Source organism: Mustela lutreola, chromosome 12 (assembly GCF_030435805.1).
Source record: "Mustela lutreola isolate mMusLut2 chromosome 12, mMusLut2.pri, whole genome shotgun sequence".
Classification (NCBI taxonomy): Eukaryota; Metazoa; Chordata; class Mammalia; order Carnivora; family Mustelidae; genus Mustela; species Mustela lutreola.
Window position 1 is genome coordinate 48,085,226 of NC_081301.1, and position 15,677 is coordinate 48,100,902.

Here is a 15,677-nt window from a genome sequence, read left to right on the forward strand (position 1 = left end):
TCCACAGTTTCTTAAGCTTACTCCTGGCCATCTTTTAAAGTTACATTTGGCTTGAGCATAATTCTAAAAATCTGCATTGAACCTTCCTCCGGAAATCGCAGCTCTTCTTAGAAAGTGCCTTCTAGCGCTGCTGACTTCGTTTTTTGCATTCACTAAAGGCTCTTATCTTAAAGGCCACATTTAAGTCTGAGTTGATTTAAACAGCTGCACAGTTTGAAAACCTTATGATCTAATATAGGTTGTTTGCCACTCAAATTCTTCTCCTTATCCCAGTTGAAACTGAGGAAGAATTTAATTTCAGTGTTACCAAAATATGAGTAGTAGGAAATCAGTGGCCACGGGAAAACATGAGACAACAAAGGGAAGAAAGACGTAACCTCCTGCTCCTACCTCCTGAAATGTTCTGCTTTGGCTCCCACTGTCATCTAGGTACGTCGAGAGCTTCCGAAGGGATGCTGCCACGTGAACTCGGGACTCTGTCTGGCTGCTGTGGCTCATGAGAGACAGAACAAGTCCAACTCCCAATATACAGCCCGTGCTTGGATGCAAAAAAGCAAACAAACAAACAAACAAACAAACAAAAACCTGTTAAAAATCACCAGAAATCCACGTTGCTGCTCTTCACTCATCACAGGAGTTTATAATGCTCTTGGACCTGAGACGAGATGGCTGGATTCTCAGTCTGCTGCCTGGTATGTAAGTGTGTCCCATGAACCACCACAGGCACACCCACTGCCCCTCCCCACCTTAAACGGAAAACTTTCTATCAGAACAAGTGTCTCTGGCCCGTGTTAGTGCTGTGGACACACTGGGGAAGAACAAACGAAAATATGAAATAGATTTGACTTAAACTCTATGGTGAGGTAGGACAATGAATAAAACGTCACGTCAAACCAGCTCTATCCCCGCACGGGGAGAAGCTCTGTGGTCCTCGACCCCATCCCCCCCATGTCCGCATGTAGACGGCGCTACGATGAACTGAACGAGAGAAAAGACTCCATTTCAGAATATGAGCTGAGGACAGCTGACTAATGACAGGGGGGACACGTCGCAAGCCATGACGATGAGGTACTGCTAAGTGCTTCGTGTTTCCTAGTCAACTTCCACAAGTGGAATTTCTTAAAGAAACTGTGTTATTTGTCTGCGCACAATGACATTAATCCTCTTCTCCCCTCTGATCCCTCAGAGTACCACTGGGTCAGAAGAGAAAATGGACAAATGACAGGCTTGTCAAAAGTTACCCCATGTGACAATTCAATTGGAATCTTAGGCTTTGTGCCCCAGTTCTTGGGAAAGAATACATATCCATTTAAGGAAATAAAAGGGGTCTCCCAGAAAACTTCTAGTTAGAATGATTAGATAATGCAGCTGTAGGGTGATTTTCTACTTAAAAAAAAAAAGTTTCTGTCATCATTGTTGTGTTTTGAACTGAGAAAATGCTGAACTGTTTTTCAGAAATCATCTCAACTCTGGTTTGGCTTGCCTGGCATGGTATCTGGCGCTGAAGACGCCATTCCAGGGCATTTCTCCAATAACGTATTTCAATGCCCATAAGTTATGTTACTTTACACGTCTATAGTATCTGTCTCCTTGGCTGGCATCAAGAACCTTCACATCGTTTCCTGAATATGTTAGCTCCTTCCCTCAAACACCTCCTGCAAAAGAAGCATCCACAACAGATAAGAGACACCCAAAAGGACAGAGAGGCTACAAGATTTGTTCAAGGTCATATGGAGAGTTTCCAGCAGAGCACAGCCAGGAGACAGAGGCTTCTCATTCCCAGCCTTCTGCTCCATCTGCCAAGCCCCAGGCCCCTCTCAGGGCCCCCTCGGGATGCCCTGATGAAATGCCTGTGAGAAGGCACCGTATCTCGAGCCTGTTTTTCTCGGTTCTATTGTGTAACTATCTGGCATTAGGAAATCCTTTGTAAAGAAGCTACTGCAGTAATAATCCATCATTAGCCAGGCAGAACTGCTGTTCCAGCTTACAGGAATTTAGCAACAAGCTCGACTAGTATAATGCACTTCCAACCAGTTAAATCAGTGCCTACCACCTGAACAAGGCACGCGTTAGAGACCAATCACGTTTCTGAAAGAGAAAAGGCGCTCTTCTTTAGTATGGGATTTAAAGTCTTTGTTTCCATTTAGAATCTACAGGGAAGGTCTTTTCTTTTTTTTTTTTTTTTTTCTTTTTTTGGCTTTTTCTATACTGCTGCATATAAAAATTGACAAAATTAGAATCAAAGATAGTTAGACAAAATGTGATTAATACTTTGAAAAATTTGACTTTTGCTCCCTCTTGACTATTTAACTGCTACTTTCGATTAAGATTTCAAATGTTACTTCCTCAGGGACACCTTCCCTGGCCCAGCAGGGAAACTCTTCAGGACTCTCCCATAATGCCCCATACTAATTTAATTCAGACAATTTTAATTATAAATTTCAATTTTTTAAAAGATTTTATCTTAAATTTCTATTTTTTAAATAAAGATTTTATTTATCTATTTGAGAGAGAGAGAGAATGAGCGTGGTGGGGAGGAGCAGAGAGAGAGGGAGAAGCAGATTCCCCTCTGATCAGGGAGCCTGACGGGGCTCTATCCCAGCACCCTGAGACTGTGACCTGAGCTGAAGGCAGATGCTTAACCAACTGAGCCACCCAGGTGTCCCTTAATTATAAATTCTGATGAGGATTATTTGAAGGACTATTTGATTTCTGCCCATATCCTCCACTAGTCTGGAAGCTCCACGAGGCTGGGGATGTTTTCTGATTTTCCCTTACTGCTGTATGCTGCTTTGACAGGGACAGAGTTCAATCAATATTGAATGCTGGAGAACTGACCCAATACAGGGTTTTAAGAGAGTCCAAAGTAGAGAGAAGATCTACAAATAAAACAGCAAAAACAAGACTGGATTCTTCTATTCAGGTTGAGGCAAAATTTACCAGTGCTAAAATACACTGAATATATTATCCAAGATTCAATCAAGAAAACTCAATTTCCATTTCTTGCTAGACTAATTTAAGAAAGAGGAGTGTCAGATTTCATGCGGGAAAAGGAGACCTCTCAAAGCTCACTTAAGTTTTGGGGTTCATCTTTCTCAGTGAGGCATCCTACATCTGGCTTTTGGGGGGCTATCCTGGGTAGGCAAAAATCTTTATCTCCTGGACTAAAACTCCTCTTTTACTATCCCAAGGCATGCAGGCACAAAGGCTTAGAAAAAGACATCCCGGTTCCTAGTTCACATTTATCTAATATTATCACAGCATAATTATTCATGGGCAAGACTGCCATTCATTAGTGATTCTATTCTATTGCTACAATGATCAGTGACTGTTGTCATATGTGAACATACAATCTAACTATGGACAGACATGTGCCAATATAAATACGCTAGGATGTATGTGTCTATTGACCTTCTAAACTCCTACTCCATCTCATTTTTCCAGCATGCTCCAAGAAGATAGTCCTGAAGCTTTATTCCTTATATTTTCTTCTGATTTCCAAGTGGTCTATATTTTAATTTTGGGGGGGGGGTCCTAAGTCTTAAAGATTCCCCTAGGTGCTTAGGTCAGCACTGCTATACATTGACCTCATCTTAGCTCCCTTTTGATATGTTTGCCAGCTCTAAACCACGAATAACTTGGGCAGAAGTAGCTTCTACATCTTTCTCTCCACTGAAAACAAAAAGGAGTTCCATGGTGGTGTCTCAGAGAGATGAAATAAAACCAAATTATAATATTAGGTATAAATTTCGGGTTTTGGAATTACTAACATGAATCTCGAAGAATACTAACAAATGACAAAGAGAATGTGAGTTTTAAAATTATATGTCCTATTATGTCTTTACTTCTTTGATTCTCTTAGAGTATATTAAAATATCACTGGCAAAAAGAAAAGCTGTGCAATTCTGCTCTGTGGGTTGCTATATCAATTGAGATATAATGATAAATTGTTTCTAAAATTAATCAGATATGAATCTTCAATTCCTGACTTTATTGTGGACAACCCTGCAGATTAAGTAGGAGGCCGTCTAATAATTAGTTCTAATAACCATTAACATTTGTATAGCGCTTTGCCCTTTACAGAGTGCTATACAGATGTTATCGTATTTGTAAAAGCTCAATAGCAATTAACCAGCGCTCAGGTCATTGATGGATGGCAGGACTAGTTAAGGCTGCGGGGACTGCAATGGAATAGGTACCACTAGATGGCAGCAGAATGTAAGTGATCAGGCCACCCTCCCCCGCCCGCACCAGCCCAGGTGCTGGGTCCTCTCAGCAGGGACATGTCTATTAAATCACGGAAGCGTGGTGAATTTACTCTGGGTGAATTCTATCACTTGAGGTAGCAAGCTCCCAGGTCTATTAACTACCGCCTGGTAATGCTTGCACTATTTCACTTGAGGGTAGACTGCAGGAGACTCCTGAATCTCATTAGTCAGGGGAATACTTTATGCCTGGTTGGGGGGGGTGTCTCTGGTGTGTTTGGGGTGTGTGTCTGTCTGTCTGTGTGTCTGTCTGTCTGTCTTTCTGCCCACCCAGGGGTGCCTGGGTGGCTCAGTGGATTAAAGCCTCTGCCTTCAGCTCTCGGGGTCATGGTCCCAGGGTCCTGGGATAGAGCCCCACATTGGGCTCTCTGCTCCGCTGGGAGCCTGCTTCCTCCTCCTCTCTCTACCTACTTGTGACCTCTGTCAAGTAAATAAATAAAATCTTAAAAAAAAAAAAAAAAGTAGTAAACACCATATTGTCAGCAAATAGCTTTCCTTCTACTGAAATGCACTCTCCCCACCAAACTGTAAGAGACGGAAACATGGCTTTGACAGCAGACGACCTAGCTTCTCCCCCAGCTGCTATTTGTGTGACCTTGAACCAGTCTCCTGCGTAAGAGTCGTTTTCTTAATCTGTAAACCAAAGCGATGACTGTTCCTGTTTTAGTATCAATATTTAGATTGTCATTGGGGCTGAATGACAGGAGAAACGGATGTGAAAATGCCTAGTGCAGTACACAGCCATGTGGTATTAGTTGAAATGAAACCAGAGACAGTTACCTAAGCGCTTCAAGCTACAAAGCATTAGGAACGACAAAATACTAAACTTCATTAACTGTAGAGGGAACAGGAGTTTGAGAAGTTGGGAGAGTTTCTTGAAGGATCTGGGCTTTAACTGAGTTCTGAGAGACCAGCAAGACTTTCCTAAAGGGACAGGAAATTTCTGATGACCCTATTCTACTTAATTCTCCAGGTTTAGTCCCGATCTGGGCTCACCCTTTCCTCTCCTAAGCATAGCTGATCATCACGGAGGTAAGAATCAAGGAAGAATAATGAAGAAATAAGATATATAAAGTTAATGGGAGCGCCTGGGTGGCTCAGTGGGTTAAGCCTCTGCCTTCGGCTCAGGTCATGATCCCAGAGCCCTGGGATCGAGTCCCGCATCTGGCTCTCTGCTTGCAGGGAGCCTGCTTCCTCTTCTCTCTCTCTCTGCCTACTTGTGATCTCTCTCTGTCAAATAAACAAATAAAATCTTTAAACAAACAAACAAACAAAAAAAGGTAATGGTAAAGTTAAATGTCCTCAGACATAGGAGGGTTTTATATGCATAAATACCCACACTATGGACAATTCCATTATCTCTATGGTTCTCCTTCTTTCACAAACTTCCCACAGACCAGTGGAGATAATACATGTAAGTCACAAGGCCGAAAGCCTGCTGTAAGTTGATCCACAAATTTGTTCCTGGCTTTGTAATACCATGCCCTATAGCTATGATGAATACCTCTGGGGGAAAGTGGGGCGGGGGGAGGGGATTTATCTTACTCCTTGGCTGTAAAAGGCAACACCACCAACACCTGGTGGGCTCCAAGATAGCAACTCTTCATCAGACCCAGTAACAGCTAAATGGCCCTACCCCTTCCATTCATCATTTTGTACATTCAAGAGACTTCAATCATGCCACTGAACTCTCTTTTCCCATATTCAAAACCACACTCTTAAAACATCTCATTTCATTTCTAAAGTGTTTCATGATAAACTGGGTGGATGTCAATGATTCTTATCTCATCTTAGCTTGCATCTCAGAGAAGATCCTCTATCATCTACCAAGTAAAGATTTGACTTCATCTACTCAAAATGAAATACCTGAGATAGGCAGTTCCTTCTACTGTTGACTCTCTTCTCCGTCTGAACGGAGCAGCCTAGATGACTTGAATGTAACTTTAGGTCGTAAGTTCCCTTAAAGGCCATGAATGTAAACAGTCACATTTGAGCCGTGCCCGAAACAGCACAAACTAAGTGAGTTAATAAACTGGAGCTTAGTGCTTACATCGTGTTGAGATTTCCAGTAACAATGAACACCAGAACATCTAAACTGGAGGTTCCAAAACACTTCGAAGTCCAAAAAGATACAGTGTAAGTCCTCGACTGCCTTAGTACTTCAGGAAGCCTAATAACACTATATTCTCCCACATAAGTCACAGACCAATTAAAATATTCAGAAAACTAACTGAGTAAGTTTAAACAGTTTTTTGAGGTATTTTTTTTCTTTTTTAAAAAAATTTTATTTTTAAGTAATATCTACACCGAACATGGGGCTCGAACTCAGAACCCCTGGATTAAGAGTCGCATGTCTACCAACTGAGCCAGTGAATGCAAGGTATTCTTTTCTAATTATTCTTTTTTGTTTTGATTATCTTTCACAACTGAAATAAGAAGTTTTAAGATATTTAGTCTAATAGGCAAAATCTTTAAAAAGCATGAAGTCTGCGGTGGGACAGAGAGAAGTGATTAATATTGAGGAGTTTGGGAACCCCAGACATAATCTATATTTGCTTCTGTTTTGATTCTTTAGTCATTGGATTTCACAAGGGAAATCTAAATCATGGGTCAAAGGTTCTCTTCGTCCAATCTAATTCAAAGAATAGTTTCAACTATTTAAAAAAGGTTAAGTCATGCATATAAATCTCCAGATACATGCCTCATATGATAAGTAGAAGACAGAACTAAGATATTAATAACTTAATGACAGCCATGAAATGACATTCGTTACTTTGTATTGAAGCAAACTGTCTATTGCTGAAACATGGTTTTTAGAACAAGTACCTTTAACTACAGGTTCTGATTATTAGTGAAAAGTCTTTGCAAAGGAATTCAAGATCCAGTCCTACAAATATTTCACGATTGAAGGTAAAGTTTATGGGCAGAGAAAGAGTCAATCCCCATGTATCAGAGAGGAAATGGAACCAACATACTTATATTCAAGGCTAGGATCAAAGCAGCAATTTTCCAGGGCATTCAGAGACTTCATCAGAAGGAGGTTCATCTGTTGGCCAGATATATCACTGGGCAAAGACCAATAGGAAAAAGTCAATTACTTAAAATCATTCAAATACTCAAAATACCATACACTATTTCCTCTTAATATTTTACTGACCATTCATTTCATTAAAAAAATAAAATAAAAGTAACAATTTATTGATGATTCACATATACTTATTTTGCAGAGCAGAGAAACGGAGTCTGAGAATTTAATAATTGAGTTCCTGAACAGTATTATCACTTGTAAAACAATAAACTCAAAAACTCCTGCTTTTGTGTTTCCTCACCCCATTCAGATCTTAAACCACTGAAAAACAAAAACCAAAATCAGAATTCCAGAAACATTTCTAACAATGCTAACGTGATTTTCTTCGGAATGTTTAGCAACCCGTGAAGCTGGAATCAAGAAGAATCATTCCAAATCTCTCTCTTGCAGACACTGTTACTTCTGATTTCACGTCTCACTGGTGAAGGGTGTTCTTGTCTTTTTTCTTTCACTTGCTTTTTCAGAAGGTGGGGGAGGAAACCCAGCCATGTATTTTTCTGCCTTTACAGAGTCATCGATGTGGTTTTGCAATGGTCTTGGTGAGAACTAGGACTTCTGTATTAAAAGAAAACTTAAAAGGTGGTTCTGTGGCTGTGTTTTCAGGCAGAGGTGTGGGCTATCACCAACACTTGACTGTTCAGGGGCTCGTAACACATCAACTGTCACACTGCTCCCTTGGACCATGCTTAGTGGAATGCAGCCCCAGGATGCCAACCAGCCACAGACACTTTATTCTGCAGTGAGCGTGCACCTGTGCACACTGTGTGTACACACACACACACACACACACACACACACAGTTTTAATAGCTTTGACTAAGTCCTATTATCGTTGTTCTCTCGAGTAAAATATACTTAACTATCCTGAACCAATGCTGAAGAGATCCACTAGTATCCTCTGGGAGTTATGACAGAAGCAAGCTTGGGAATAATATGCTTTTCTGAATAAATTCTAGACCAGAACTGAAATTCAGGTGACTTTTTCATAAGCCATGGCAAAAAAACAAAAACAAAAACAAAAAAGGATTGTCACAATTCTCTTCTACAAGGTGATTTTTTCATTCTTGAGCCCAACATACTGTCCCCATGTATCCCAACAGGAGGTCAATAGGAGGGATTTTTTTTTTTTTAAATAAATGAAGCATATCCTTCAGTGACTGACCTGCATGCAGCAGTACCGACCATCACCTAACCAAAAGAGTTTTTTATTAAGGACTGTGTCAGGGTATTGTGCTTGGTTTGCACATGTGGTTACTGCCTTAATTCCAATGTTATTTTTTTCTCTATATACAATCAATCTGAAGCCATATCACAATGATGTAGTACTAATGCAATGGTTGTAAGGAAACCTGTACCCCTGAGGGAGTCATGCTGGGCCACTTACTGGTTGTCACTGACTATTCAGAGTCAACAGCCCTTCAAATGATGATCTTAATTTTAGAAAAATGGAAACTTCCTCCAAAAATGTCATTATCTAGTGTCACTGTCATTATCTAGTAAAATACTCATCAGCACTAAAAGGCAAATATTTCAGATTCCTCTGTTCGAGAAGTTAGGAAGGTGGGAACCATGAATTAATACACTGGTCACTACAGTGCTCACACACAGGCCAAAAAAGGAAGGATGCTGTCCAAACAGATAATTAGAGCAAAGTGAAAATTGGCACTGATTCTGAGGGCATTCAGTCTTGGGAAGAGCTTCCTGGTGTCCTTCCCCAGCCTCTTCTGCAGGTGCAAAGTCAAGTAAGAGAGACAGGGGTGGAAGGTAATCTAGGAACTGGCATGAATCCTTCGGGTTTCTCCAGGTAGCATGATTAAATTAACCACAAGTGTAAACTTGTCAAGCCCTAAAACCAGCAGCATCTCCTCCTAAACTAATGACGAGGGGAGCCAGAGCCAAGATAGGATGAGATGAGTTGCCTGGAATTAAACTGCCATGGCTCATTTTTAGTTGTAGAACGTGTTGCTTGAAAGATACTGAAGAAAGAGCATGAACACAGATGGTGAAGAAAATGCCATTTGTAGCAATAGTGGCAAAGGGAAAAAAAAATCGCTTTCAAGTTTTAAGTCTTTAAAAAACATGCTGCGTTCTGTCACACACACGAGATATGGAACAGTGAATTCACATGCAAAGGGCAGCCTTGTGTTCATGTCCAGAACCAGGCCTATAAATACAAATGCTGGTCAACAGAACAAAATGAGCATTCTAGAAACGTTTTCATTTATGATCACAGAGACGAAGCCAATCTTCCCAATCATCTGACAGATGTTTCCAAGAGCTGAAAATGATCATCTGAAAGACAGTATTTCCCTAGATCAATAGCAGTTCTCATAAAGGTTTCACATAATGGTGTCTGCACAAAGCTATGTAAATTATAAATGCAAACTTAACCACTGGTTTCAAACTGAAATCTAAATATAGCATAATGCCATCCAGTTTACCCACATCGACACTGTCTCTTGGCTTCAGACAGACTGTTCATTTCTGCCAACCAGGGAAGTTTAAGGACAGTGAGCGTCGTAACAGGCTGCCTGTCCCCGCTATCCGATTTCCGGTGGGGGGAACATTCCAATTCAGTGCACACCTAAATATCCATGACATTCCAATATTCACGTTGTACCACACTGCAATCAACCTGGATATATAAAATTCTAAGGCTTGTTTCAAAATAAAGACTAAGTGGGACAGACAACACAACCAAAGTAGATTCATGCACAAGAAAACTTTCCCATCTCGTGGAATTTTCCGCCTGGGTCTTTGCTACTCGGTTAGCTCCATTCAAGGGTAAAGCTAGCCATCCAACACCGAGCAAATGGAATAAAGCACACGGTATAATATGCACAGATTAAGACTCTTTAAGGATTATAAAAATGTAGCCAGGGCACGGGATAAAAGCAATCTTTAAAACTGGGTACATGCAGTTCTCAGTTAGCCTGGGTGATTCTCACCTCCCTCAGGCAGCAGGGATCCTCCAGGCTTTTCCTCCCATTTTATAATGACATCAATAATCAATAATTATTTTCACCCTTGGAAACCAGGGGGAAAAGCAGCTTTTTCCTTTTTAGGCCACTTTTCCTCATGTCTATTACACGGATCTATGCAGGTCATTCAGTTAAGCACGGAATGATTTTCAAGTTGACATCACCTTCGTAAGAGCCACCCCCCAAACACACTAATACCTTCGGGATGGCATTCTGGGAAGACGGATGCACCCACAGAAAAGAAAAAAGCACCGATGCACCCATTTCAAAAAGTTGGGCTGACACCAGCACGCTTGCGAGCGCAAGTGCCTGCGGTGCCACCTGCCCCAGCACAAAGACGAAAAGGAGGAGTATTTTCATCGACTGTACCTGAGTTTCTCCTCACACAAGCGAGAGAGAAACATCCCCAAAGCCAGGCCCATGTGGATCTGCACGGCTTGAGACTCATCAGCTCTCGGTTTCCCAGGTAACCTGGCAGTCAGCATGTTCAGGATTTCCTCAACCTTCTCTTTGCAAGAAATAATGAAAACTGGCACGAGGAGAGACAAAGCCGTGGCGGCAGCGGAGCGGGCGATCGCGCTAGCGGTGTTTTCACCAGAATAGGATTTCTAGGACATGCCAAAGGAAGAAAACAGGGGTTGGCCTTTTGTTTAAAACATGAAGGAAGCGCACCTGTCACAGAGTGTCAGAGGCACCGCACCACAAGATCCACGGCTCTTAGAGCTGCCACTCTCCCCCCACACCCTCACCCCCCGCCAATCAAAAATATCATTTAAAATCATCTGTATCTGTGTTTGTCTAAGTAGTAGGTTCCCTCTTCACCCTCCCTTACTGAAACAATTTGCTCCTAAACAGCTGATTAGTAATATCCTTTTACATTTGGAAAAAAATAAATAAGTAAGGGTCTTCTTTGAAAGGGTGTGAATTCCCTCACTGTAAAGCCTGAAAAAAATGTCACTGTTTTGAAAGACCACATGTGTTTACTAAAAAACAAAACAAAAAGAAACAAAAAAACTAAAGTGAAGTTACCCAAGCTTGGAGAAACCATCAAGCCATATTTATAAATGCCCAGAAAGCCAGTTTTCCAGGAGAGAGAGGAAGCGTGTGTGCGGTGGAGGTGGCAGTAGGGGGGTGGGAGTGGGGGGTTAAAGTTTAGTACGAAGGAAGAAGTGTAAGTTTAGCACAGGGATCTATTGGCAGATCTCCCAAACTTTTTGGTGGGAACGCTTCCCAGTAGATGGATTATTTCCTACAGGGGGTTAATTCCTTTTAATTAAAAAGGAAGTTGAAATCCTAAAAGCCTTTGGTTACAAAGCAATAACCAGCTATTCAAAACGAAATGGAGAGCTCTATATGCTTCTTCCTATATGTAATTATGGGAAAAGAAATGAATAACAGCCCTAATAAAATGGCAGGGCAGCTGAGTATGAACAGCTTCTACAAGAATTCTACAAGAATCCCATGTATAGACATTATATACATTTATAAATATGTCTCAAGTGGGGAAGAAAGCCCGTTTATCATTCCACATTATTACCCACTTCAAATTTTCAGACACACCATAAAGGCCGTTCTGTCCCTTGCAATCAAAGCACATTAAAAAGTGTGTTTAATTCTGTACCCATTTGCTCTCTAAGCTTCAGTACTTCAAGGACAAAAATCAAACATGTGCTAAGGTATTCTTTAAGTTAACATAGCATTATTGTAATGACAATACTATTCAAAATGACCCAGCTGCTCCAACACTGGAAGTCAAGAAAGTGGCTTTCGAATCAGTCCTTTGAAGAAGTAGAATAATGCAAAAATCACAATGGTAAGAGGCAACCCTGAGCTGGCTACTAGGGAGATTATTTTTATTGGTTTGCAAGAACTAAGCAGCATGATTAGGAATCTCATAGAATATCCTGGCCTGGTGAATATCTGAACCAGAGAGCTACTGCAAAGACCTCCACATAAACTAGATTTCCGTCCGTCATTAAAGGAGTAAGAATACTTCCAACAGCAACCAAAGGATCATAATGCAAAGATTTCTTTGAGGAAAATCCAAATTCCAACTTAATTCTATATTATCTACAAGTCATTTCTTTGTTCCCAAATATAGTTAAAAATCCTAGTTCCAGACCCCAAGGCCCGGATGAATATGTAACAGGTCCTCCCAAAAGTAGGAGGCCAGAGGCATGCAGAACGCTGTACGGAGAAGAGAAGGGAATGGAGTTTCAGGCACAATTCATGATCTTAGCAACAGTTCATGACCTGTGCTATATTTTTATTCAAATTGACTATAATCCTCTGCCACTCAGCTGTAATTCCCTAAGCAATGGAGACTGATAAGGCAGAACCAAAATAATTCTGGGCAGATACAGAAATAAAACATGCACTACAGCCAATGAAGGGGAAATAAAACCTTAAGAAAAGAGGTGTGTTTTTAGTTTGTTTCAAATCTTAGGATACTAGCATGAAAAAAAAGAGGGACTAAGTGACAGGTGCAATAATACTCCTTGGTATATTTAGAGTATTTCAAAAGTTATAGGAGGTGATCCTCGCAAATCTTTCATAAAGTTGGCATGGCATTAATTTTTACCTTTGTTGTACAGGTAAGGAAAATAAAATGATGGGTTAGATATCAGGCCAACGGTCACAAAACCAATAAGGGGCAGAGCTGGGGCTATAATCAGTATAGATAATACTGTTCAATTGCCTAATTTTCCAAGTTAGGACACAAGGGTCCAAAGAGACTTACGTGAACTGCCCATAGTCACATATTCCAGAATTTTAAAAAACCAGGACTAGAAACTCGGGGCTCCCAATCTTTGGCCAATATTTATTTCACGACAACTATAGCTCTTGTCTCTGATCACACATGGGAATCACCTAGAGACCTTTCAAAACACTGATGGTGCCCAGGGTCCATCCCTAAGCAATTAAATCAGAGGAGAGGCCTGCAGGGCAGTACTTCTTTTTTCTATGTATACAGAGATTTCAAATACATACACGTTCCTCAGGTGATTCCAACATAAAGCTAAGACAGAACGATCACACTACGGTATGGCTTTTGTATGGACAACTAATACGAGTAGCCTCGACCCTTGACTTTTCCGATCATTTTTAAAATTTTCTTTCTCAGACTTACATAATAAAATGAGGAGAAAACTTGGCCTCTGGGTTGGTAATGGCTATCCACAATGACCAGGAGTGTATCCGAAACCATGGAAACCCACTCCTTCATTGAAAGGAAATTGGGCTGAACCTGCAGAGGAAGGAAAACATGAAGTGAGCGGTGACCGGGGGTCTCAGTTGGGGAAGTGTCCAGACTCTGGATTTTGGCTCAGGTCATGATCTCAGGATCCTGGGATCTACTCCAGATCATCGTGCTCAGCACTCAGCAGAGTCAGCTTGAGGATTTTCTCCCCTCCCCCTCTGCCCCTTCCCCTGCTCAATTTCTCTCTCTTTCTCAAATAAATAAGTTTAAAAAAAAAAAAAAGAAAGAAAGAAAAAACGTAAAGTGATAATAGAAAAAAAAAGAAAACATAAATATTATTTCTAGATCTGGGGCACAACCCCCTTCTGTATTAAAGAGTACAGTGCTATTATCAAAAAGTAACCTTCAGGGCACCTGGGTGGCTCTGTCAGTTAAGCATCTGCCTTCAGCTTGGGTCATGATCCCAGAGTCCTGGGATCGCATCCCGCATTGAGCTCCCTGCTCAGTGGAGAGCCTGCCTCTCCCTCTCCCTCTGCATGCTGCTTTGCCTACTTCTGCTCTCTGTCAAATAAATAAAATCTTAAAAAAAAAAAGTAACCTTCAGCTGCCAGGACATTAGGAGGCAGATAGTTATTTAACAAATACACATCCTCGGTTTATGCCCCAACAGGAATAAGATTTACCTTTTTTTTTTTTTTTTAAAGATTTTATTTATTTATTTGACAGAGAGAGATCACAAGTAGGCAGAGAGGCAGGCAGAGAGAGAGAGAGAGAGGGAAGCAGGCTCCCTGCTGAGCAGAGAGCCCGATGCGGGACTCGATCCCAGGACCCTGAGATCATGACCTGAGCCGAAGGCAGCGGCTTAACCCACTGAGCCACCCAGGCGCCCCAAGATTTACCTTTTATACAAGACAAGCAGAAGTGAGAGGATGGGGATTAGAAAACAGAGCTCTCCACAGCCACCTGTGTTTAGTGAGGATGACGTGGGGCTTTTAAAGGAGAGACGTGCAGAGAGAGAAACTCAAAATGCCTCATTTCTCTGACCTGCCATTTCACAAAGGAGGCAATAAAAAGCAGCCTACAAAATTATCAACACCATCTTTAGCATTTCTGCTTACTACCACCACAGATTTATCATTCTGAATCATTACAACATTTGCCTAGCTAATTAGGTATGAAAGCATAAATGATCTTTAGTTGGGAAAAGAAAAGGAAAGAGAATGCAAAAATCCAAAACAACAACAAAACCCAACTCACTAAAAAGAGACCTTGGTTTTAAAAATCACTCATGACCGTGGATGTCAAAAGCATCCAGGGACACCTGGGTGGCTCAGTTGGTTGAGCAGCTGCCTTCGGCTCGGGTCATGATCCCAGCGTCCTGGGATCGAGTCCCGCATTGGGCTCCTTCCTGGGCGGGGAGCCTGCTTCTCCCTCTGCCTCGGCCTGCCATTCTGTCTGCCTGTGCTCGCTCTCTCTCTGACAAATAAATAAAATCTTTAAAAAAAAAAAAAAAAAGCATTCATTAACTCACATGGTCACCCCCAGGTGGTGCAAACAACAAAGGTCAATGCCCTGTTAAGCATCCTTGAAATTAATAGCTTGACTCAAGAAAGGCCTTCTTCCCAGGCTGTTTGGCTCTCAGTCATATGCAGATTGGAACCAAGTTTGAAAGCCTCAACGTTCATCAAATAAGGAGTGAATTTGTGCTGACAACCAAAGACATGGCGATGAAGAACAAAAGCAGAGCTCCAGGTGGTGTGGCTTCTCCATGTTTTGTGTACTATGTGTTTTAGCACAGAACCAAAGAGTGGGGAAATAAAGAATAAGATTGCCTGGAACTCAAACTCAGAGCTAGACCCCTGGTTATCAGTGGGGCAAATTATCTGCTCGACTGCCCCAAATCAGGGATCCTAGAAAGGCACTTTTAACTTTTTAGGTCGTAGATTCTACTTAGCATGTTGTCTCTGCTAAGTAAGTACTCTATGCGTCTTTCAAGGATAGAAAACACCTTTCTCAGCATTAAAGTAAGATTGTGCATTTAAAGTTAAATTTTCTTACGGTAACTACACTTTTATCCTTCATGCAATAATTGCCTGGTCTCTTTCCCTTCCGCACAGGTTATATATGTTTGTAGCTTTTGCCACA

General features: G+C 41.3%; 1 protein-coding gene across 2 annotated transcripts in view; it reads right to left on the reverse strand.

Annotated features, from left to right (window-relative positions):
* Positions 1-15,677, reverse strand: part of FOCAD (focadhesin) — a 314,072-nt gene that overhangs the window by 48,164 nt on the left and 250,231 nt on the right. For both annotated transcript variants that reach the window (XM_059143295.1, XM_059143296.1), the window contains 4 exons: positions 13,464-13,580; positions 10,703-10,941; positions 7,241-7,330; positions 391-538 (listed from right to left, as the gene is read on the reverse strand). In XM_059143295.1, the coding sequence (XP_058999278.1) occupies positions 391-538; positions 7,241-7,330; positions 10,703-10,941; positions 13,464-13,580 (594 nt within the window). The remainder of the gene's footprint in view (positions 1-390; positions 539-7,240; positions 7,331-10,702; positions 10,942-13,463; positions 13,581-15,677) is intronic.